General features: G+C 51.5%; 1 protein-coding gene across 6 annotated transcripts; it reads left to right on the top strand.

Moving 5' to 3' along the window:
• The first annotated feature begins 690 nt into the window (after positions 1 to 690).
• Positions 691 to 21,674, top strand: LIG3 (DNA ligase 3). Of its 6 annotated transcripts, none has more exons than XM_044248404.1 (20): positions 691 to 790; positions 3,013 to 3,566; positions 5,715 to 5,858; positions 7,644 to 7,841; positions 8,827 to 8,978; positions 9,885 to 10,051; positions 10,136 to 10,213; positions 10,682 to 10,850; positions 12,381 to 12,536; positions 14,650 to 14,781; positions 15,331 to 15,410; positions 16,370 to 16,457; positions 16,828 to 16,905; positions 17,225 to 17,348; positions 17,978 to 18,120; positions 18,450 to 18,524; positions 18,956 to 19,102; positions 19,578 to 19,785; positions 20,162 to 20,232; positions 21,341 to 21,674. In XM_044248404.1, the coding sequence occupies exons 2-20, from the start codon at positions 3,017 to 3,019 to the stop codon at positions 21,572 to 21,574; spliced, it is 2,994 nt and encodes a 997-aa protein (XP_044104339.1). In that variant the 5' UTR covers positions 691 to 790; positions 3,013 to 3,016; the 3' UTR covers positions 21,575 to 21,674. The 6 variants fall into 6 exon arrangements, 5 of the variants coding, with proteins under 5 accessions (XP_044104339.1, XP_044104342.1, XP_044104341.1 ...); XM_044248407.1 differs by lacking the exon at positions 691 to 790 and adding an exon at positions 1,009 to 1,097; XM_044248406.1 differs by lacking the exon at positions 691 to 790 and adding an exon at positions 1,447 to 1,633.
• The last annotated feature ends 1,323 nt before the right edge of the window (positions 21,675 to 22,997 follow it).

Consider the following 22,997-nt stretch of genomic DNA (forward strand, 5'->3'; position numbering starts at 1 on the left):
TCTCCATCCCTTACATTAAAAAAGCCAAGCTCTTTTTCACGTAGCACAGAATTCCCTCCAGAACCTGATTTTGGCTTACCTGTCTAACAATGACCGTTTGCTGTTCCTAAATGCCAGAACTCGAACTCTTTCTCTGAGCCTGCTACTCTTTTGTAAAAACAGCCATTCTAGTCCCTCAAAAAGTTGAGCTGAGGTTTAATGACAGTACACTTCGAACAATACGACGGTTTACTCTCCCCATCACTCCTTTACACTTTAAACCTGTATATATCTAGCGCCTCTTTTCAACTCAGTACTATTTATTGAATACTTATTATGTACCAGGTACTGTGCGGGACACAGGACAGAGGGAATACAGAAAAATAGGTTGAAGGACGCATTCTTTGCTTTCCGCAAGCTCCTTACACTACACTTTCTCAACCATCTTTAAGGCCTGGATCATCTCTGCCACCATGAACAAATCAGGGGGTCCTCAGGCCGGGCTGAGACTCCAACTGCTGCCATGTTCCCCCACCTCCGCTTTCCTCCGCCGCCATACCCGGCGGGAAACCACCCAAAAAGCCGTTCCGCTTCCCAAACCCTCAACGCGCCTAACCTGACCACCGCCCAAGTGGCAGGCTGGGGGGCGGGGACGCGTGGAGGCACTTGGGCCTGGACCTCTGCGCCTGCGCGCTGCGGCCGGCTCTAGGACCCGGATTTAAAGAGACAGGCGCCACAACCGTCGTGGTGGCGTGCGGCCTGTGGGCGCCGAGTGTGAGGCCTGCGGTGTGCGCCGGAGCTGGGAAAGCAGGTGAGGGGCGGGCGCGGCGGGCGCGGCGAGCGCGACGGGCCCAAACAATCGGGAGGGCGGCGGCCTGCGTCCCGGGGGTCCGGGGCTCGGCGCGGCCTGGGAACCGGCCCCCTCGGCTCCTCCCCCGCCCTCCCGCCGAGCCCCGGGGCACACCCTCCGTGACGTGGCTGCCCCCCGGGAGCCCACGGGGGTTGGGCCGTCGCTCCCCGGGACCTCCGCGGCTCCGCGAGTGCGAGGGTCCCCGGGGCCCCTGTGGGGCCGCTCTAGCCCGCCCGGGTCTGCACGCCCGAAGCCGGTGCTCCCTGGTGTGAGCTTTGGAGCCTTTCTCCGTCGCTGCCCCTTCCCCCGCCCCGAGCTGTGTCCTTGCGCCCCCGGCCCGCCGGAACCGAGGAACTCGCTTCCCCGCCTCTGCGCGTCCGCGCCGGCCGGTAGCCCCTGCTCGCTCCTGGAAGGCGTCGGGGAAGCCCCCCCCCCGCCGGGAACTGTGGCTGCGGGGCGCTCGCTTCCCACCCGGGCTGCGTTGCGGCCGCAGCGGTTTCGTTCTCGACCACCTTGGAGGGAACGCTGCGCCGCGGCCGCTGTGGGGGGTGGGGGGCGGGCGGCGCGGGGCGGACGGGCTTGCTCCGAGCCTCACGGTTCCTCCTCACGGTGCCTCCTCGTGGCCCAGGTCGGCCTGGGCCTCGGGCCTCGAGCCGGTGGAGGGGAGGGGGGCACGCTACCCAAACGCTCTCCTGAGGACCGTGTGGAAGCCGAATTCGTTCTGAGCTCCTCTGCCGGACTCACATACCGCACCACTGTAGTTCTTGAACTTCTCGGGGTTCTACACCGTCTCTCCAACAAAATGTACATTTATGAATACGCGCATTTTGTGTACATTTTCAGGGAGTTCAGAGCCCACCCATCCCTTAGCCTTTCCTTGGGTTCATTCTAATTTTCCCAGTCATCCCGTGAAGTAGGTATTATTTTCCCTATTTAGAAATGAGAAAACCGAGAACCAAGTTCTCAGAAATTAACAGTCCCTAAACTGGAAAGTCACCGTCCGCACTCCCAAACCCGATTCCCATCCACCTGCTTCCCACTACGGGAAGTAAAGCGGGCTTGTCGTTATAAATCAATAAGGACTTCCACTACAAAGCATGTGCAGGTTGGAAATAATTTCCAGTATATTTAAAATTAGAACAATGAAAATACTTTAGAAAACATGAATATAAAAAGGTCTGGAGGATACCGTGTGGACATGATCCCTGCTTTCATTTGGGGTGATTTATCAGTTCCTTTGATTCTTGCTGTCCAGTTGCTTCAGCATTCCCTGATTCAAGTACATTATGAACAGACTGATTGCCCATAGGGAGCCTCTGCTTGAAGGATAACTGCTTTTCTGATAGTCATAAGAACTAATGTGTCCTGAACTTGTGCTCTATGACCAGCTCTTAAAAGATTTTTATTTATTTGACAGAGATCACAAGTAGGCAGAGAGAGAGGAAGGGAAGCAGGCTCCCCGCTGAATCCCAGGACCCTGAGATCATGACCTGAGCCGAAGGCAGAGGCTCAACCCAGTGAGCCACCCAGGCACCCCTGCCCAGCTCTTTTCTAGGGGCTTTACTCTTAGAGTGACAAGTTAGGTAGTTTTGTTATCCACATTTTGACAGTTGAACAAATTGAGGGAGAGAGAGGTTATGTTAAGTAACCTACCAAGGTCACACAGCTAATGAGCTACAATATGAACCCAGGCATTCTGGTTCTAGATTCCATTTAATTGCCTCTCAAAATGGGTCATCTGATTACATCATAGATTGGTATAGTGACGTAATTATTTTCTGAGGGTGGCATATATGTTCTACTTTACGTTAAAAACCTCACAAACATCATGTAATTTTCCTTGGTGACTAGAAAGAAACTTAAGGATCTTGTAATATTTAACAGCCATCATCCATTAAAAGTATCAGGTATTGCTGATGGCCTGAGAAAAGCTTTTTTATGTTGTTTGGATTTGATTCTCTTGATTGTGATTTAGTAGATGTACATGTGTACATTAGGTATTTGAACCCACTTCTGCAAACTGAACTTTCCTTTTGTTCATCCTGTACGCAATAAATCTTTAATGCTTTGGGAAATGTTTGGTTAGTCAGCATGGACGGTAGGAGGGCTCTGGGCTTTGGGGATGTAGTAGCCTAGCTCCTCATTTATATCTCACTCTTCTTGTGTCTTCCACTTTCATGCAGCTGTATGACTTTGACTTTCAAGATCCTCTTCCCATCAGCCCTTCGCGCACTGGGGCGAAAAGAACTGAGCCTGTTCCGAGAGCAACATCACTGGCCTGACAGAAGACAATTCAGCCATTGGTTAGAAACAGATCTGCTTGATGGGCCCTGCCTCCTCCAGAGAAGAAAGGCTGCTCTGTCATTCCAGGAAGGCCATCTAAGACCACGTGCCACCTGCCTTGTTTTCTTGCCAGGGGCGCATGTGGGACTCTGCAGTGGCCCCTGTGAGATGGCCGAGCAACGGTTCTGTGTGGACTATGCCAAGCGTGGCACAGCCGGCTGCAAAAAGTGCAAGGAAAAGATTGTGAAGGGGGTATGCAGGATCGGCAAAGTGGTGCCCAATCCCTTTTCAGAGTCTGGGGGCGATATGAAAGAGTGGTATCACATTAAATGCATGTTTGAGAAACTGGAGCGGGCTCGGGCCACCACAAAAAAAATTGAGGACCTCACAGAGCTGGAAGGCTGGGAAGAGCTGGAAGACAATGAGAAGGAACAGATAAGCCAGCACATTGCAGGTGGGTGGGGACCACTACTTTTCCATTGTATTGGTGCTGAGAGTAAAAAGGATAGTGGAGTCCCATTTTTTTTCTTTCTTTCCTTTTTAAATTTTTTTGGAAAGAATTTCAAACTCAGAAAAGTTGTGAGAATAAAAAAAGAAAAAAGAAAGCTCATAAGCTTTTACCTAAGACATACCTGTTAATATTTGTTTTCTTTGCATTATCATTTGTGTTCCTATGTGCACTGTTCCTCTTTCCACACGTGCACAGCTTGTTTTTTTCCTGAACCATTTTAGAGTATGTTGCACATATTTTGGCTTTTGCCTTTAAATATTTTAGTGCATATATCTTTTTTTTTTTTAAAAGATTTTATTTATTTATTTGACAGAGATCGTAAGTAGGCAGAGAGGCAGGCAGAGGGAGGAGGAAGCAGGCTCCCTGCTGAGCAGAGCCTGATGGCATGGCTCGATCCCAGGACGCTGGGATCATGACCTGAGCTGAAGGCAGACACTTTAACCCACTGAGTCACCCAAGCACCCCTTCAGTGCATGTATCTTAAGAACAGGAATATTCTCTCCTATGACCATAACACAGCAATCAACTCTGATAAATTGATCCTTTATGTAATACTTTAACACACCATTTGTATTCCAGTTTTGTCTATTATTCAAACAGTATTTTTTGTAGCTTTTTTCCCCTTCACAGTAGAATCCCACTCTGGGATCAGGTATTACATTTTGTTGTCTCTTTGGCCTCCTTTAATCCAGAACTTTTCCATACTTTTTCTTTCATCACATTGATATTTTTGAAGAATAGAGTACCTACCATCACCCCCTCTTATCTTTCAATTTATTATCATATGGATTCACAGATTACTTTTTCCTGTGCTTATAATTTTACTGTATTTTATTATTTCCATACTTAATTGTCCCATATTGGGCCACTTGGGAAACCCTTTGATCTGGTTTCTGTGTCCTGGATGCCTGCCTCTTTTTTTTTTTTTTTTTAAGATTTTAAGTAATTTCTACACCCATTGTGAAACTTGAACTCACAACCCCAAGATCAAGAGTCATGTACTCCATTGGCTGAGCCAGCCAGGTGCCCCTCTTAGGCTTACCTTATATGTATCCTTCCACAGCTCTGGAACCGGCCCTGTTTCTCTGAAGAAAACCGGAGAAACCGGCCCGTTTCTCTGAAGAATGCTGGTTCCTCTTAGTGGGGGAATGGCTTTAGAGACCAAAATCTAGATGCTGTGTATCCTTGTTGCCATTAGGTATCTTTGCCTTTAGACCATTAAGCAGACAGAACTGGGAAAATAGATATTTACACACAAACACATGCATATACAGATACATATATATGCACACATATACATACATATTCACGTATGTGTATTTTAGAAATCTTACACCAATACTTCCAAATCCATTTAGTCCTTTATGACCTTCCATGTGCTCATCTTTAAAGTAATATTCATATCTTCAATTAAGTATAGTTCTGGTCACTGTGGGAGGACTGTGGCAGTGGCTGTAAAAATGGGCACCTGCGTATCGTTGTTGTTTGAGAGGAGAAAAGACTTCGAGGAGAGAAAGCTACTTTGCATATACTTCTTTCTCAAGTTCCTCATCCTGCCGTGCCCTGACTTGGCCATTGGCTCTAGTCTTTGGCACTTCTGACTAATCTTCAGAGGAAGAGGAAAACAAGGTAGCGTCAAACTCACACAGCTCAAAAAACACAGCAGCTGGGACTTTCCATGCCCGTGCCAATCTCACATGCTCTGTTCTCCATCTTCATTTTACTTTTTTGTTCATCTATAAATTGGAGCTGAGGTCCCCAGGTTTTATCTGTAGAAAGGTGGGTTCTGATTCTACCCAGATCTGGAGATCATCATATATGGGATAAGAGGTGGAGAGGGCTGATGAAAATATAAGTTACTGATAGTTAAAGAGTAATGGGGTCTTTTGTCCCCCAAACACTACCCCCCACCCAGGACTCTATTAGCCATTACCTCCACTCAAGAAGTACAGCCAGTCCACAACCAACCTTGGAGTAATGTGGTAGTAACTTACCCAGCAAGGCTGTTAAGAACAGTCGTTAAAATTCTTTGGAAGCTTTTCTCAGAGATCTTTCACTGAAACATACTTTTTCTGGGGGTGGGTCCTGCAGATCTGTCTTCTAAGGCAACAGGCACACCAAAGAAGAAAGCCGTCGTCCAGGCTAAGCTGACAGCCACTGGCCAGGTGACCTCTCCAGTGAAAGGTGCCTCACTCGTCACCAATAGCAACCCCCGGAAATTTTCTGGTTTTTCAGGTGAGAGATTAGAGATACTTTAGCTGTTACAGTCCTTGTAATTTGGAATCCTATTTGGGATTCTGGCTGAGTGAAAATTCTGTGCTACCTATCACCTCATGCATAATTCGTTTCCCTCTGAGCAGAGGAAGGTAATGGCTTATTTTCAGCATTCCACTGGCATTTTTTAAAGTATATTAATCTCTGTTGGAGCTAAAAGATGTTTGTGTTTTCAAGACTTTTCCCCCCTTGAAGTAGTCACCTGGGTCAGATGGAGATGATTATAACCTGCCCTATAACTTCCTTGTATTTTGGTGATAAAAGGATTTTGAGAAATCGCATCCCTAACCTTGCCCAAACCAAAGATGAGAGTGTGGAAGATGTCCTGCATGGCCTTATGTAATAGGTAGCATTGGGAAGGGGCTTTTACTTTGTAGCTTCGTCTGTTCTTCAGGTAACCTTGGGAAGTACTTTTATGAGGCCCATCTGACAAATGAGAAAGCTGGTGTCTGGTTCATTATGGAGTTAGTATTGATGGTGAGGTCTTCTTAACTCTGCAATGCCTGTGCTTTTTTACCCTGCACCCTGGTGCCCTTATTTGGAGACATTCTTGTGACTGACTCAGGTGAAGAAAGTAAAGGCAAACACATGGACTCAGAAGTTGCTCAGAGAGGTAGCTTTAAATGAGTGAAAGAAGCACAGACTTGAAGTCAGGAGACCTGGGTTCTGGTCCCAGGGCTGTCACGTGACCGCTTGCTCAAGGGGGCGGGTGGCTTTCCCTTGGAGCCTCTGAGGCGTCATCTGAAGGGGGAACAGTAGTTGCTGCCTCCTTTACCCTACAGTATTTGCACGAGGACTACTGGAGCGAAGATTGCAAAAATTGCCTTGATCTGTGGGATTTTCTTATTTTAAAACTCCGAGGTTTGTTTTTTGTTTGGTGGTAGGCCAAAGCCAGAAATACAGAGGGGTCTGGGTGGCAGTAAGGACAGCACATTCCTGGATGGATCTGGGTCCCAGGGAGGGAAGTTTGGGAGGAGCTGAGAGAAGTGGGGCATTCTAAAGTCTTGCAACCTGCTCAGCATTGACGCTTTGGAATTTTGTCCCCTGAAATCCTCTTCAGATGCCAGGTCAGAGATGAGGATGAATTTAGAATTTACAGACCCCAGACAAGAGGAAGCTTACATCAGCAGCCTGCTTGCTAATGGCTCTCTTGCAAGCTTGCAGAACAAAATGTGCTGTGTAAAGGAGGGGAGAGAGGATCACTCAAGAGTTGTGCATTAATTTGGGGGTGTCTGGAGGAAAGTCTTGCTTGCTTGATGATACCTTTTATTTTGGCACTGAGAAGCAGGGATGGGTGGGTGGGAGCGGCAAGGGCTCGGGCATGCCTTCTCTCAGGCCATGGGCTCCTCATAGAAGAGATGGAACCAGGTCATCTTTAAGGCTCCCTCCAGCCTGTCAGTCTGCATCAGTCTCCCTCCAGCTAACATGGCCCTTTGTTTCTTCTTCCGTCCTCATCCCCACTTTTCTGCAGCTTTACCATTGCTCTGAGGTTCGCTTGTTCTGTGCGGTGCTTGAGTAAAGAAATGCGCAGCAGCCGGGCCTCCATACTAGTGTGAAGCCATTGTTTCTTTACCGTTAACGCTGTGAGGCCTGTTGCCCTCCCTGTGAGATGGGCATGAGGTTCTCCACCCCACAGGGCTAATTTGGGCGCCGCAGTGCAGCTCCAAATAGAGTGCCAGCAGAGTGCTTCCTAGTTTCCCTTCCCTTTCAGCAAGGAATCATCCCTGTTGTTTCTCTCTCCAACAGCCAAGCCCAACAACTCTGGGGCAGCCCGTGCAAGCCCTCCCCCTGAGGCAAGTCTGTCTTCAAGCAGATGTGACCCCAAGCACAAGGATTGTCTGCTACGTGAGTTTCGGAAGTTGTGTGCCATGGTGGCTGAGAATCCTAGCTACAACACGAAGACCCAGATCATCCAGGACTTTCTTCGGAAAGGTTCAGCAGGAGGTGGGGCCTAGAACATCCTGGATGGGCCTTTCCTCTGAAGAGCTCAGAGCCATGGCTGGTTTCATTGCCTTGTGAATCGTACAGTTGTACGGACCTCATGCTTGTTTTAATTCTTTGTTAATACCGTCTTGAAATTCCCTGTTTCTCTTTTTTTAAATTATTTTTTAGAGGTTTTATTGGAAGAGAGTGGGCTCAAGAGCTTGCACTCAGGGGTGGGGGAGGGAGGGAGGGAGAAGCAAACTCCCCGCTGAGCAGGGACTCTGAATCCGGGCTTGATCGGGGACTCTGGGATTACAACCCGAGCCAAAGGCAAATGCCTGCCCAACTGAGACACCCAGGTGTCCTAAATATTTTTCATTTTTAAGTAATCTCTATACCCATGTAAGTGGGGCTATATAAGTGGGGCTCGAACTTACAACCTGAGATCAAGAGTTGCACGCTCTATCAACTGCGCCAGCCAGACACCCATTGAAATTCTTAATAATTTTGAGCTGAGAACTCTGCATTTTTACTTCTTTATTGGGCCCCATGAATGCACCAGTTCTGCTCAGAGCACATTGGTATCGCTCCTCTTCTGTCCTTACTTTATCCCCAGGAGGCTAGAAAAACATGTGCATTTGACCAAGAGGAAAGTTGACTGTCCTGCACGTTTGATCAGATTTTTGTGGCCCATGTGCACAGCTGGAATAGAATCTTCCAGTTCCTTGATTCATCTGACAAATCATCACTGAGCATCTATAATGTGCTCCTCACTGGGGACGCTGAACTGGAAGTTTGGCCCTGCCCTGTGGGAGCTCAGCCAGAGGAGGTAGACACGTGAGCCACGAGCCACCAAATGCTATGGCCTCTACCACTGTAACGGAAACGCACAGGGCATTTTGGCAGCACAGACCATGACGTAGACCTCTCTCTCGGTTCCTTGAGTTTGTATATGTATTTGTGTAAGCTCCATTTCTCAGGAAGGCCTCCATTCTTCTGTCTCCAGATGGTTTCCACGGTGACGTGTACCTAACAGTGAAGTTGCTGCTGCCAGGTGTTATTAAGAGTGTCTACAACTTGAACGATAAGCAGATTGTGAAGCTTTTCAGCCGCATTTTTAACTGCAACCCAGATGATATGGCACGAGACCTAGAGCAGGTCAGAGGAACGGGAGGGTAGGCGGCGTTCCAGGTGGGGTTCTGCCAAGCCAGGCACCTGAAACCTCTTTTTTCTGGTTGGGGCACATACTGTTTTGGGAAACTGAAACCTGTTTGAGCAAGCTTCCTTTATGAGAGCTGAATGTGAGGTGACAGCTGTCAGTTTCACAAGGTTCTGAGGACTGCAGTCATACTCTTTCAGAGCCCCGAGAGGCCTGGATCTTGAGGGACTGGATTTCAGACCTCCCATAGTCTCTCCCAGGGTTGCCATTCTGGACCCTACTTTTTCTTGCTTTTTTTTAGTATAACTTGGTATAACATTCAGCTTTTGTTTGTTCATGACTCCAGCTTTGGCAGCATGGAAAGTTTCTATTCAAGCACTCCCCCCACCCCTTTATCTGATGACCATATTTGTTTCTTAGTTAAAATTCTTTCTTTTTCTTTTAATATTTTCTTTTTGAGAGAGAAGGGGGGGTGTTGTGGGGGAGGAGCAGAGGGAGGGAAAGAATCTTAAGCAGGCACCACGCCCAGTATGTGAGCCCAAGAGGGGGCTCAGTCTCACAACCCCGAGATCATGACCTGAGCCGAAATCAAGAGTCGAACACTTAATTGCCTGAACCACCCAGGTGTCCCTCTAGGTTCAGGTTCTAACAGGAATCAGACTGGCTCAGTTCTGAATTAGTCCTTGCATCATCCCTCAGTGAAGGCAGGTGGCCAGATCCTGTGGTGGTTAGAGGTGCCCTTTCCAGGAACTCTGGGTGGGATAGATTCTCCAAGAATGAGGTTAGTATGTGTGTGGTGGGGACAGAAGTGATGTTTAAAATCTCTGGTTCATCTTTAGTCCTGTGGGCTGGAGGGATATACTCAGCCACTCTGGGGTTACAACCATTTTGGTTTTTGGAAACAGGGCGATGTGTCAGAGACAATCAGAGTCTTCTTTGAGCAGAGCAAGTCTTTCCCCCCAGCTGCCAAGAGCCTCCTTACCATCCAGGAGGTGGACGAGTTCCTCCTTCGGCTCTCCAGGCTCACCAGGGAGGAGGAGCAGCAGCAGGCCCTGCAGGACATCGCCTCCAGGTGGGGAGCTGCCCGATGGGGATGGGCTTGGGGAGATGGAGTCACCGGGGAAGGAAGACCAAGTTGAATGTGCCTCACCCCTAGGTGCACAGCCAATGACCTCAAGTGCATCATCAGATTGATCAAACATGATCTGAAAATGAACTCAGGTGCAAAGCACGTGTGAGTACCAGCCCTCCCCTGACAGCCAAGCTCCTCGCTTCCTTTGTTGCCATCTGGTGTCAGGACTTCAGAGTCCTGAGGTGGATTCAAGTCCTAATTCTACCTTGCTCCTTCCTGCTTGGCCCATCACTTGGACCTAGCTCAGCCTATCTTTTCTCGTATAAAATGTCATGATGACCTTCTTACGAAGTTGTTAGAATTGAAAGTACAGAATACATTCAGTAAATCTGTCTGAATTGCTTGCCCACTCCAGCCCGTCTTTGCTAAGGTGGCATCCATGTAGACCCAGGATCTCAAAATTGCTAAGTTTTACAAAAGCATTTTCCCTTGCAAAAGGCTTTTAGACAGTGGAACATAAGCTTTCCCACTTTACTGAGATCCCTCCTTTCTGTGAGAACTGACCGTTATCTAAAGCAATGAAGTCAAAGGCAGTGGTTTTTCTTTCTTTGCTCCTCTCTGCCTTGACAGGTTAGATGCCCTTGACCCCAATGCCTATGAAGCCTTCAAAGCCTCACGCAACCTGCAGGACGTGGTGGAGAGGGTCCTCCGCAATGAGCAGGAAGTGGAGAAGGAGCCAGGCCGGAGACGAGCTCTGAGCGTCCAGGCTTCCCTGATGACGCCAGTGCAGCCTATGCTGGTAAGGCTGCTGCTCTGGCCCCACTCCAGATGTTCCGATCTTCCTTGTGAGATCTGGAGGATTGGGGCCAGGCACAGTGCAGATATGAATCTCCACAGGGCTCTAAAGGTGAAGGAGAAAACAGTGTGGTTTAGCAGAGACGTCTAAGCTTGAGGCCTGGCTCGGCCACCAGCAGGGTATAGGATCTTGAATGAGTTGCTTAGCCATTCTGGGTTTTTCATTTCCTCATGTGAATGTGGTATGAAACTTTCTGAAGCATCTACTTAGAGTGGTTGACTGGTCATCTTTCCTGAAGACAGCTGGGTGTGTTAAGTAACTCCTAAGTTTCTGTGACCTACCCCGAAGTAGCTCTGAGAGGTGGCGACAGAGCCTGGCTTCCTAGGATCAGGGACCTTGGCCTCTTCCTTCTGGAAAGAGGAAGCTTAAGGAATGAAGATCGTGTCTGACCAAGATCATCTTGAGCCTCTGCTCATTTCATGAGAACTGGGCTTCCCTTTGTACGTTGGTTCCTCTGTGCAACGGGGGCCTCCACCAGTGCTGCCATGCCCAGTGAGAGCCGTGGGGTTGCCTCAGTGGAACGCAGTGACTTTCATGAGCTCTGCCTGTGCTTTACATACTACAGCCTGTGGTTAGGCTTCTGTGTTTGGGTTAGGGAAGTGTCCTATCTTGCTCGGAATGTGGGACAGCCAGCCCCAAAGTAGTAGGATCTCCATCCTGGGGATGGGACTTCTGTCACCTGCAGTAGTGGCCTTTCTGCCCTTTATAGGAATTATTGGAGTCTGTTTTAAAACCTATCATTTATTCCAAGAGTGGCATGGGATAGATAGCTTTGTGCTGAACCACACAGACTTTGGAGTTGGGCCCAGCCGTGAGTGTCATTCCTGCCCTAGATGAGCTGTATACCTTTAAGTGGGGACTGAGGCTCTTCAGGCTTCTGTTTTCCCATCCATAGAAGGAAATCCATGTCTCTGACATAAGATAGCACATCAAGGATGCAGCGAAATTATGTGTATGACCTGACATGTACAACCCCCACCCCTGAGATGGTTGGCCATCGTCAGCTTAAGTCAGGATGGCGCTGGGAAGTGAAGAAGCCCTCCTGTGTCCTGTCCTAGGGATCCCTGACTGCTGCCACCCAGCCAGCTTCCCTGTCACCTTCACCCTCTTCTCCCTTCTACATACCTCCTTATGCTAAGATAACTGATGCGTTTAATAGCAAGCCAAGGCCGTGCAAGATCCTGAATTACTGAGAAAAAAATGAAATGCTGTTTCAGTGGAATTTTATTTGCTCTAAAATAGACCTCGTTTGTGGTCCTCAAAAAGCCAGCTCCCGTGTCTGCTGCGGCAATGCTGTAGTCCGAATATGGCACTGCCTAGCCTTGTCCATTCCCCTTGCCTCTTCAGCGGCCTGGTCTTAGATTATTCTCTGGTCGGCAGGCCCCAGGACCTGGACTCTGGGGCTGTCCGTGCTAAGTAGCTCCCACTGAAGAGCACCTGTAAGTCTCCAGGCTTTTCTTTCCCCACCCCAAGGCTGAGGCCTGCAAGTCCATCGAGCACGCAATGAAGAAGTGTCCTAATGGCATGTTTTCTGAGATCAAGTACGATGGGGAGCGAGTGCAGGTGCATAAGAACGGGGACCACTTCAACTACTTCAGCCGCAGCCTCAAGCCTGTCCTGCCTCACAAGGTATGGGTCCCTTCCTCTCTGCAGGGACTGGCTTTCTCTTCCTGTCCTGAAGAACCTCAAGGCCGGGGTTCCATAGTCATTTCAGCTCTGGGCAGTAGTTGAGTTTATTTTGTAGTCATTGAAGGAATCTATTTGTTTTTGGAGTCTTATAATGAAGGGCTGCTCCATGGGGACAGCTGAAGAGCCCAGGCATGGGTTAGTCAGCACAGAGCCCCAGGGGACCTTGACGTTCCCCTTGCCCACAGTGATGCTAGGACAGTGAGCTCACCTGGCAAGCGACTTGCAGTGCTTGTCTTTTGTGTTTCCATGTCCTGTGTGCTCCCCAGTGCTAAATTACCTCCCAGGGACTGAGGGCTGGTAGGCTGTCCTTCATGAGTTTTTTTGATAAACCTTTATTGAGGGCTTAGTCTGGGCTAGGCACTGTTCTTGGTAATGGGTGTGCAGTAGTGAAAAAAGGACAGAAGTACTTGGAAGCTTACATTCTTTTTTTTTTTTTTTTTTAAAGATTTTATTTATTTATTTTGACAGAGAGAGATCACAAGTAGACAGAGAGAGAGGCAGTCAGAGAGAGAGAGAGAGAGGGAAGCAGGATCCCTGCTGAGCAGAGAGCCCGATGCGGGACTTGATCCCAGTACCCTGAGATCATGACCTGAGCCGAAGGCAGCGGCTTAACCCACTGAGCCACCCAGGCGCCCCGGAAGCTTACATTCTGATGTAAACACAGTCCAGCGGGGACAGATGAGAGCCCAGACTCCTGTCCTTGAAGGGACATTAAGAACCTCGCCCCTTAGTCCTTCTCAGCACCCAGGGCCTCTGTGAGTCTTTGGACTTTCCTCAGGGAAAAGCAGCTGGAACATCTGACCCCAGTAGCTAGTGAGTAATGGGACTTCCTGTGCTAGCTGCCCCTTCTCTACTAGGACTGACCCCATTCTTTTTTTTTTTTAAGATTTTATTTATTTATTTGACAGAGATCACAAATAGGCAGGCAGAGAGAGAGGAAGGGAAGCAGGCTCCCTGCCGAGCAGAGAGCCCGATGCATGGCTCCATCCTAGGACCCTGGGATCATGGCCTGAGCCGAAGGCAGAGGCTTTAACCCACTGAGCCACCCAGGCGCCAGCACCGACTCCATTCTTCAGAGCTCTGGGGGTGAAGGGGATGTGTCGTGGGACTCCTGTGCTGCCCTCACCCTTGTCTTCCTGTTGGACCTCTGAGCAGTGGGCTTTTCATTTCAGGTGTCCAGAGGAGAGCTAAGCATTGGCCTCCGTGGGGCCCAGTAAAACTGCCCCGGAACTGCTCCTGGGGAGCTGCCCAGTGGGCCCGTCTGTTACCCGGAAGAAGTCTGGGCCCTGCTCTCCCTCACCAGCTGTCCTGAGTCTCTCTTGTACTTGTGTAAGGAGCTGGGTTGAGGATCGAAGCCAAGTGGGACAGCGGGACAGGCTTTTCCTGTTCCCACTCCAAGCATCATAGGTTTTGAGGGCCTGTGTGCCCTGCCCAGGGGAGGACTCAGGCCCAGTCATGCTCTCTGGAACTCATCACTGGCAGCGCTTGCCAGGGGCCACCCTGGGTTCAGTGGGACTACTCCCTGTGGGAACTCTGAGACTGGGGGCCTGCCTGTATCGGGAAAGACTCTCGATTGCAAACATCCTTTCTTACTCATTTAGAAGATGGCTGTGGGTTCTGAGCTCCCACTCAGAGAAGACCCTTCTGTTTCCTTGCTGCTCCAGAGAGGGTTCATTTACTCCTTTCCATCCATCTTTTTATAAAAGCTCACCTGTTCTCCCCCACAAATGTCTGCCTGCCCATGTTTATTCCTCTCTTCCATGTTTGTCCACCTCTACCTCCTTCTCCACATACTTTCTTCCTTTTTCCCTCCAACTCTCCTCCATGGCCCAGAGTGGTTCCATCCAGGCTGACCTTTTCCTGTTTGGGTCGCAAACACGCCTCTCCTCTTGTCTCAGCGGCTGCTAAGGCATAGCTGTGTTTTGCACATGAGTTTGGCTTCCACATATTGGTGTTTTGTGTTCGTTCTGGGGCCTGGCTTTTGCTTTCTGGCTCAGCTTTAGGTCACTGCAGCCCATTCTTCCCTCACCTGAGTCCCCTTTCTGCCCCCCAGGTGGCCCACTTCAAGGACTACATCCCTCAGGCTTTTCCTGGAGGCCACAGCATGATCCTGGACTCCGAGGTGCTCTTGATCGACACAAAGACAGGCAAACCGCTGCCCTTTGGGACTCTTGGAGTGCATAAGGTACTGGCTTGGCGCCCAGTGTGCAGGAAAGAGCAGGTGTGAGCACATGTACATGTATCTTTGTGCGCCCTTGCTCTCAGCGGAGGGGAATCCACTCAGGGTGGGGCTTATTCTTTGTTTCTGAACTATTTCTGAATTTAGCCTTGAGTTTAGACATGTTTTTTGTTTTTTACATAAAAGGAGCTAGTATTGGGAACTCAGAATTGGTTTGGTTTCCATTTTGGACTGTCCGCCAAGTGCCCTCGTGGCCCGGGGGCTTCTGAACACATACAGGACTGTTCTGTCCACTGCTTCCCGGGTCCATGTTTTTTGTTTTAAAGATTTTATTTATTTGACAAAGACACAGCAAGAGAGGGAACACAGGCAGGGGGAGTGGGAGAAGGAAAGCAGGCTTCCGGCCAAGCAGGGAGCCTGATGTGGGGCTCGATCCCAGGACGCTGGGATCATGACCTGAGCTGAAGGCAGATGCTTAACTGAGCCCCCTGGGTCCATGTTTTATACCCACTTATTTTGGGCCTCATGTATCTACTACCTCGTTTCCCCTTACAGAAAGCTGCCTTCCAGGATGCTAATGTTTGCCTGTTTGTTTTTGATTGTATCTACTTCAATGATGTCAGCCTGATGGACAGGTAGAGATCTGCTTTTGGTTCCTGGGTTAGGAGGGGTGGGGGTTCAGATTGGCCAGGAAGGAGGGAAAGGGGCTGAAGCATATGCCTTTTTGTACCCAGGAGCTGGGGAGGAGGGAGCCAAGAGGTTGCATACTTGCCACACACTCAACTCCCCACTGACTGTGAGAGCCGTTTTGCTGACTGGGTCTCCTGAGCACTTAATTCAGAGAGGAAACTGAGATCCTCTCAGAAGTTTCTGTGCTCTAACAAAGTGGACTATTGAGAGAAACGAACTGTGAACACTATAGGGTTTCAGACAGCACCCATGGGGGCATAAGGCAGATGCTTTTTAGCCTGGTTTTGCTTTTGGGAGAGGTGGCCAGGAAGCTGGGACTAGAAGAGGCCTGGAGGTGGGGACCATCTGAGGGAGAACTAGCGGTCTTGACTTCACTGCATGCAGATTCTTGGGTATGAGAAACCAGGATTGGCCCCTTGCATGCCTAGACATATGTCCCTGCTCCCGCCCTCCCACACTGGCCCCATCACTGAGTGGGGAGGGGGGAAAAATAGGAGGGGAAGGGGAAAGACTTGTTGGGCCTTGAACTTCGGTCCAGAGAACCACCCGGCCTTGGGCTCGGGGGCCAGCAGTGGTGGGGCGGCGGCTGCATGGATGAAAAATGAGAGTGAGAGTCATTTTCATGTGGGATCAGACGGTCTGGGCTAAAGGCCAGTTCTCCCACGGCTCCATGACAGAAACAGGCACCTCAAGGATGAAGTGGCTTTGTACGACAGCTCATGGTTGTCCGTGTTCAGTTGCAAGGGAACCCTTATCATCCCAACAGGCAGAACTGTGAGGCTGGGGGCTTGGAGCCACGGCAAACCCTGTCTTGAAGCAGCAGTTGGTCGTGCCCCTCCCTCCTCAACACTCTGAATGGGGTGGGAGGGTCCTGACCTGACCTCAGCTCTCTCGTCCCCCTTAGGCCTCTGTGTGAGCGGCGGAAGTTTCTTCATGATAACATGGTTGAAATTCCCAACCGGATCATGTTCTCAGAAATGAAGCAAGTTACTGTGAGTAAAGACCCCACCCCAGACAGCAGCCTGGTGGTTCGAAAGCAGGGCAGAGAACCCCTGGTCAGATGTGACGGAGAGAAGGAGTCCTCATTTTCTCACGGGGGCTGCCGCTATGTATAGGTTGTCTCCTAGTCTCCACCTACAAGGACAGGGCCTGAAACATCCTTCCTAGATGGGCTCCCTGTGTCTCAAAGCTGCAGCCACTTTCTGGTTGGGAGAACTGCTTTGCAAGACCATTGTTCTTGTGTTCAAGTTGGGGTATTTGCAGCAGGTGCTTTACTAGTGTGCAAAAGGGAACCACCACCACCTTCCCATCATGATGCTCTCTGTTCACACACCAACCTTAGGGTCTCTCTGTTACCCTCAGAAAGCTGCAGACTTGGCTGACATGATCAACCGGGTCATTCGAGAGGGGCTGGAAGGGCTGGTGCTGAAGGATGTGAAGGTGAGGGGCTCACACCCTGTGCTTGCTTTCTCCCACGGGCTCTCTGCCTCCCCCAGCCTTTCCAGCCCTGGCCAGCAGAGGGCGGTGGCGGTCTGAGGTGGCCAGGGTTGGGTGCGGCAGGGCCGCCTTTCCAGGGTCTCACGGACTCTGTTCCAGATCTGGAGGATGGGTTCGTGTATGTTCCCTGGGACGGCAGCTAAGGGCTCTTGCTCAGAGTGGACTGGGCACTGGTAAAGCCGATCTGTAGAATGAAGAGGTAAATCCCGCCCTCCTAGAGTTTCCATTCTAGTTTGCGGTCTCTCTCCTGCTCTTCCCTCAGGGTACATATGAGCCTGGAAAGCGGCACTGGCTGAAAGTGAAGAAAGACTATTTGAACGAGGGGGCCATGGCTGACACAGCTGACCTGGTGGTCCTTGGGGCCTTCTATGGGCAAGGGAGCAAAGGTCAGGATGGCCCCCAGCCCCTGGGATGGTACTTCTTTGAAAGGCACCACGGCTGAAGGTGTAGCTGGCCTTTTTATCAGCTTGATCTGCCAGCACGGCCGGTTATGGTGCCCACAGCTGTGGGATCAAGGGCCCAACCCAGCATGTCATCTAGGCAGGGACACTGGAGAGTTACAGACTTGGGCAGGGAGAGGTCAGGCAGGAATACCCCACGCTATTTGGCACAAAGATGCTCACCGTCGGCTAGTTTCTGGGGGCCTGGCCACTTTTTCCTCAGGGAAAAACCTCAAAATCTGACTGGCAGGAAAGCTGGGCTCTGAGGAGTCAACTGTGTGCTAGACTCTATTTAATTTTTTATTCCTCACCAGAGCTTAACAAGTTATACATGATGAGCCCCAGTTTACTGAAAAGGAGAATGGGGCTCATACAGGTTAAACTTGTACAGGAGGTACAGGAGGTAGGTACAGGCACAGGTACAGCAGGAGGTAGGCCCAGGAGGTGAGCTCGGCTCTCTGATGCCAAGGCTCAGGTCTTTCCCCTCCAGCAAGCTGCCCCTCACTGGGCACGTGGGGCTGGTGGCAGTGGCTCCCTCCATCCACCACTTAACTCACCCATGTTCCCGCCCCCAGGTGGCATGATGTCCATCTTTCTCATGGGCTGCTATGACCCAAGCAGCCAGAAGTGGTGCACGGTCACCAAGTGTGCAGGGGGCCATGATGACGCAACCCTTGCCCGCCTGCAGAAGGAACTGGACATGGTGAAGATCAGCAAGGTGAGGAAGGGAGCTGTTTGGCCCAGACACCTGGACTGGACCTCGTCCCCGAGACTGGTTGTGCTTATTGTTTATCTGTGTCCACAGAAAGGAGAGCTGCTGCTTGGCCATGGGAGCAGTCGTAGGCCTTTAGAGGCTTTGAGGGCCGACCTTGTGGAAACTGGCCCGCATGCCCCCCTGGCCATGCCCTCTCAGGGCAGGGAGGATCCCATAGGGTGAGGGTCAGCTTTCTGTGAAAAGTCACCTCTTCACACAAGCCCCTCATGAAGGGGAGTTTAAATTTTGTTTTGACTTGGGAAGGTCCCAGGACAGCATCTTTTCTTTTCCAGGATCCCAGCAAGATACCCAGCTGGCTGAAAATCAACAAGATCTACTATCCTGACTTTATAGTCCCAGACCCAAAGGTACCAGCCAAGGGGCCTGGGCTCCTTCTGCCCGCAGGAGTAGCTTGCAGATTCTTTAGCACCACAGAGAGCCATCTCAGCCTCACTGACAGCCCACCCCGGATGGGGATCTGGACTGTTCAGCCAAGGGACGCACCAGTCCACACTGAGGAACTGTCCTTCGTAGGGGCAGGATGAGACCAGCCATCCCCCAGACACTCAGAAATGGTTTGCTCTGGAAGCTACCTGGGCCACTTCCTTCCATGCACTGACAGAGAAACCGGGGCCCAAAAGGAGAGCTGGAACTTCCCTTGGGTCCCATAGCATCAGCAGCAACAGTGGGACTAGAACCCATCTCCAGCCTGTTAGCCAGTGCTAATCTGTATTGCTTCTTGCTGGTTGGTGGGGGAGGGCGGGGGGGTCCTTCTTAACCAGTGACTAAATCCTGACAGAAAGCTGCCGTGTGGGAGATCACAGGGGCTGAGTTCTCCAAGTCTGAGGCTCATACTGCCGACGGGATCTCCATCCGATTCCCACGTTGCACCCGCATCCGTGATGATAAGGACTGGAAATCTGCCACTAACCTCCCCCAACTCAAGGTGCCAGTGTCTATTGCACGTGTGTTGTCCACCCCACTGTCCCAGCCTCAGAACCCTGGCTCTCTGACCTGCTCATGTGTTCTCTTCTCCCCCCCGCCCCCTGTATGTCTCTACCCAGCCCCCCACTGCCATCCACCGAGACAGGGCAAAGAGGGCAGTGGAGAAGACCTGCCTGCCCCAGGGCCTCAGAGAAGAGAGCTGAGTATGCTGTTCTCAGCCTCCTGCCCTACTGCTCAGGGCTGGGCCCCAGGCTGTAGTCTATGATGCTGTTAAGAACCAGGGGGCAGAGAACAGTGATTTGTACCCATGATCCAAGGAATGGCCAAAATTTAGAAAAGCACCAGGAAAGCCAGCCTCTATTCCCTGCCATTTCTCTCTTCTCTTTATTCCTCAGCCCCATGGGCCTAACCCGCTTCAGAGGCCTGTAGCTAGGAAGAGGATGAGAGCCCCTGACATTCAGTGTCACCCCCCACAGGAACTGTACCAGCTGTCCAAGGAGAGAGCGGACTTCACGGTGGCGGCCGGAGAGGAGGGGAGCTCCACCACAGGGGGCAGCAGTGGAGAGAACCAGGGTACCTTGGGGCCTGCGGCGGCTCACAAGGCCTCCAGGGCCTCCCTGAAGCAGCCCTCCACCAGTGCCAAGAAGGCAGGAGGAAGGCCGAGTAGCCCCAACAGCAGAGGCGGTAAGGGGGTAGGTGGTGAAGAGTGTGCTGTGAGGGCAGAGCTCAGAGGACGGGGACGCAGTCTCGCCAGGCAGCTCTGAGGTCATGTGGTTTGCTCTGTCCACTGCCGCAGACCCGGAACCCATTCCTGTGCTGTGTCCAGCCACGGGCCCCTCCATCTGCTCAGTAGAACTGAGTGACCGGCTCCTGGGAGAGCCTGTCAGACCTGGGGATGAACCGCCTCTGAGCTAGAGGCCTTACCTGCCGAGAGCCTCCTTGGCCAGCTCCCCTAAGCTCCCAGCAGAGCCGGGACCTGGCCTCTCCCTCAGCTGTCCTGACCTCAGGGGTAGCAGCTTTCGTCCCCACTCTGGTTCTCATCGCAGGCTGTCTCCCACAGGCCACCAGCGGACTGTGAAAGTGGGGCAGAAGCGGAAGGCTCCTCCTGATGAGACCGGGTGCCCAGCAAAGGTGAGGGGAAGAATGGCAGTGTCCCAGGGGCCCATCTGGCCCGGAGCTTTGTGTTCCCAGCCCTCTGCCCTTGGGCACTGGGAGGAGTGAAGGTGTTATGGGGACTGGCGGCCAGACCCTATGGCCCGAGGCAGCTGCTCACCCACCCTGGGCCTGTCCCACGGGACAGCCACTCCACCCTGTGCCCTCTCGTTACCTTGCAGAGGCGGCCGGCCAGCCCGCACAGAGGAAGGAGAGCGGTGCCAGCAGGCAGGAGATAGAACAGCCCGGCCTCACTGAGAGAGGCTGCAGGCACCCAGCGGGCTGCAGGTCCCAAGTCACAGTTTGCATTAAAGAGAAGGGAGAGAGCCCGGTCTGGGTGGAGTGCAGCTGTGTGAGTTTGTGATCAGGGCCAAAGCAGAACCAGCCCCGCCCCGAGGAGCGGGTCAGGGGCACTGGCCACGTGACTGGCCTCCTACCTGCAACGCCCTTCCCTTCTTGTCCTCCCCCGTTTGTCTTCGGTCTGAAAACAGCCGTTGAGCTGCTCCTGAATGTGGCAGTTAGGCTCAGCCCTGGGGGAGCTGCTGGCCCACAGGGTACAGAGGTAAACACTGGATCTCTGTCCGATGTGATAGACCCAACAGTCCTCCTCCCTCTAGCCAAAGCCAGCATCAGAGATTGCCAGGTGGAGTCTGCATCCAGTCCCCAGCAGAAGTAGGGAACTTTTCCCATCTTTTCCCTACCGGAAGCCCCTGCCCCCATCCACAGCAGAGCAGGGCTCCTAACCCCCACGTCTAGCTGCCTGTGTGCTGCGCACTGCTCCGTCAGCCAGTGTCACGGAGTCTAAGAGCCACTGGCCCTGCCCCCTGGGTGGTGGTGCTTGAGTAGACACATTCTCCTCTTTTCCAGGTCCCCTGTGTGGGGACCCAGCCATGCTCCCTCCTTTTCCTCTAGACGGATACGGTATGTGCCCTCTGGAGTGGCTGGGGGACTGGGGCTTTGATACATGGTCCTTTCCTCCAGTCAGCTCTGAGATGGTTCCCTCCATCTCTGGCTCTGGTTCTCAGACCTTCCTGTCTGCCTGTGCTGCGCTGGGTAGAGCCCCAGCCTGACCGCTGCACATTTGCAGGTGCTGCTGGACATCTTCACTGGGGTGCGGCTCTACCTGCCACCCTCCACACCAGACTTCAGCCGTCTCAGACGTTACTTTGTGGCATTCGATGGGGACCTGGTGCAGGAATTTGACATGGCCTCAGCCACACATGTGCTGGGTAGCAGGGACAAGAACCCTGAGGCCCAGCAGGTCTCCCCGGAGTGGATTTGGGCCTGCATCCGGAAACGAAGGCTGGTGGCCCCCTGCTAGAACTGCGGCCCTCCCTCGCCTTTGGCCACACACTTTCTGCTTCATTTGGGGGTGGGCCTGGGCCAGCAGGCGAAGGCAAGAACACAGTGGTGGGGCCTGGGGGAGGGTGGTGCGGGGGGGGGGGGGGATGGCCTTTCTTCTCCAAGCAGTACGTCTTCCAGACCAGCCATGGTCTCTTCCCAGCCAGGACTTCATGGCTGTGGGTGCCGCCAGGGAAGTCTGTCTCCTGCTGGTTTACATAGATCTTTCCGATCTGGGTGCTGGTTTGGTTGTATTTGTTTTCTTTTAAAAAAAAATTTTTTTTTTCCTATAAATACCTTTCAGTTACCCCATCCTTCACCCCTTCTCCCCCGTAGGCCCCCTAGTGGTCAGGCGCGGAGTGACATGAGCTGTTGAAGCTCAGAGCACAGCCACCTACCTACCTGCCCCTTCACTTGCAGGCTCATTTTAAAGTTGTATTTAAAAGACTGCTCTCAGAAATGTTCTTATTATTTGGCAAGACTTGTATTCAGCCTGGCCCTTTTTTCCAGGAATGTAGCCTCCTTTGAAAGAAAACAAAATGAATTTTATGACAAGTCTCTGTGTTCTCCTCTTACAGGGTTTGGGTCCTGGTTTGAAGGGAGGGAACCAGGATCAGGTAGGAAAACAGGGCTTTATAAGAAAAGGGAGGTTACTGGAGCTACTCCTCTGGGAAACACAGGACTCCAGGAGGCTCTGCCTCCCCCAAATTTGGAAACAAGACTGGTCTTTAAGATAAAAAACCCACTCAAGGACAAAACCTATACGGTCTCCTTACCAAGAAAGGCTCCCATGCCACCCGAAGCTGGTTTACTGGAATAAAAGGAAAACAGTTCCGTGGAGAGGAGTGTATTCAGTAGAACTTTTCGTGGCAATGGAAACACCTTGTAGATCTTCCCTGGGCAAAATAAACGAGGCACGCTTAGCCACCTCTCAGGTGCTCAGCAGCTGACACAACTGAGGAACTCAAGTTTTGGTTTTACTTCAGCCTTCCACAGTCACATGGGGCTAGGAGTGGCCACGCTGGCCAGGGCAGGGCCAGGCCTGGTTCACACCTGAGTTCTTGAGCATGTGAGCCTCCATCCCTCCCAGAGGCATGGGGATAAATGCCCCTAAATCCACAGGCTGCTGCCAAGAGCACGGGCCTGGCTCACAGTCATGTCAAGCTGGGACAGGCTCCTCAGGTGGTCTCGTTCCAGACTGGCTTCTGGGAGTTCAGGTCTGCTGACTCTTTAGAGTCTGTTCTCTTTTTTCTTACTATCAACAGGTTGTCAGGCATGTTTGTCTATCCCCTGTGAGTTAAGGTAATGAGACTCAACTTCTGGAACACGCTTGAGTGGGCCTGTAAGATTGAGGACCACTACCTCCCCTGGCCCTCCTCCAGGGTGCTTAACTAAGGTAATAT

The sequence above is a fragment of the Neovison vison genome, chromosome 5, assembly GCF_020171115.1.
Source record: "Neovison vison isolate M4711 chromosome 5, ASM_NN_V1, whole genome shotgun sequence".
Taxonomy (NCBI): Eukaryota; Metazoa; Chordata; class Mammalia; order Carnivora; family Mustelidae; genus Neogale; species Neogale vison.

Excerpts from the sequence above, each read along its gene's own strand:
- LIG3 (XM_044248403.1), top strand. Across the intron at positions 17,349-17,977 it reads CTATGGGCAAGGGAGCAAAG|GTGGCATGATGTCCATCTTT; the intron begins GTCAGGATGGCC and ends TCCCGCCCCCAG. Across the intron at positions 19,786-20,161 it reads TAGCCCCAACAGCAGAGGCG|GCCACCAGCGGACTGTGAAA; the intron begins GTAAGGGGGTAG and ends TGTCTCCCACAG.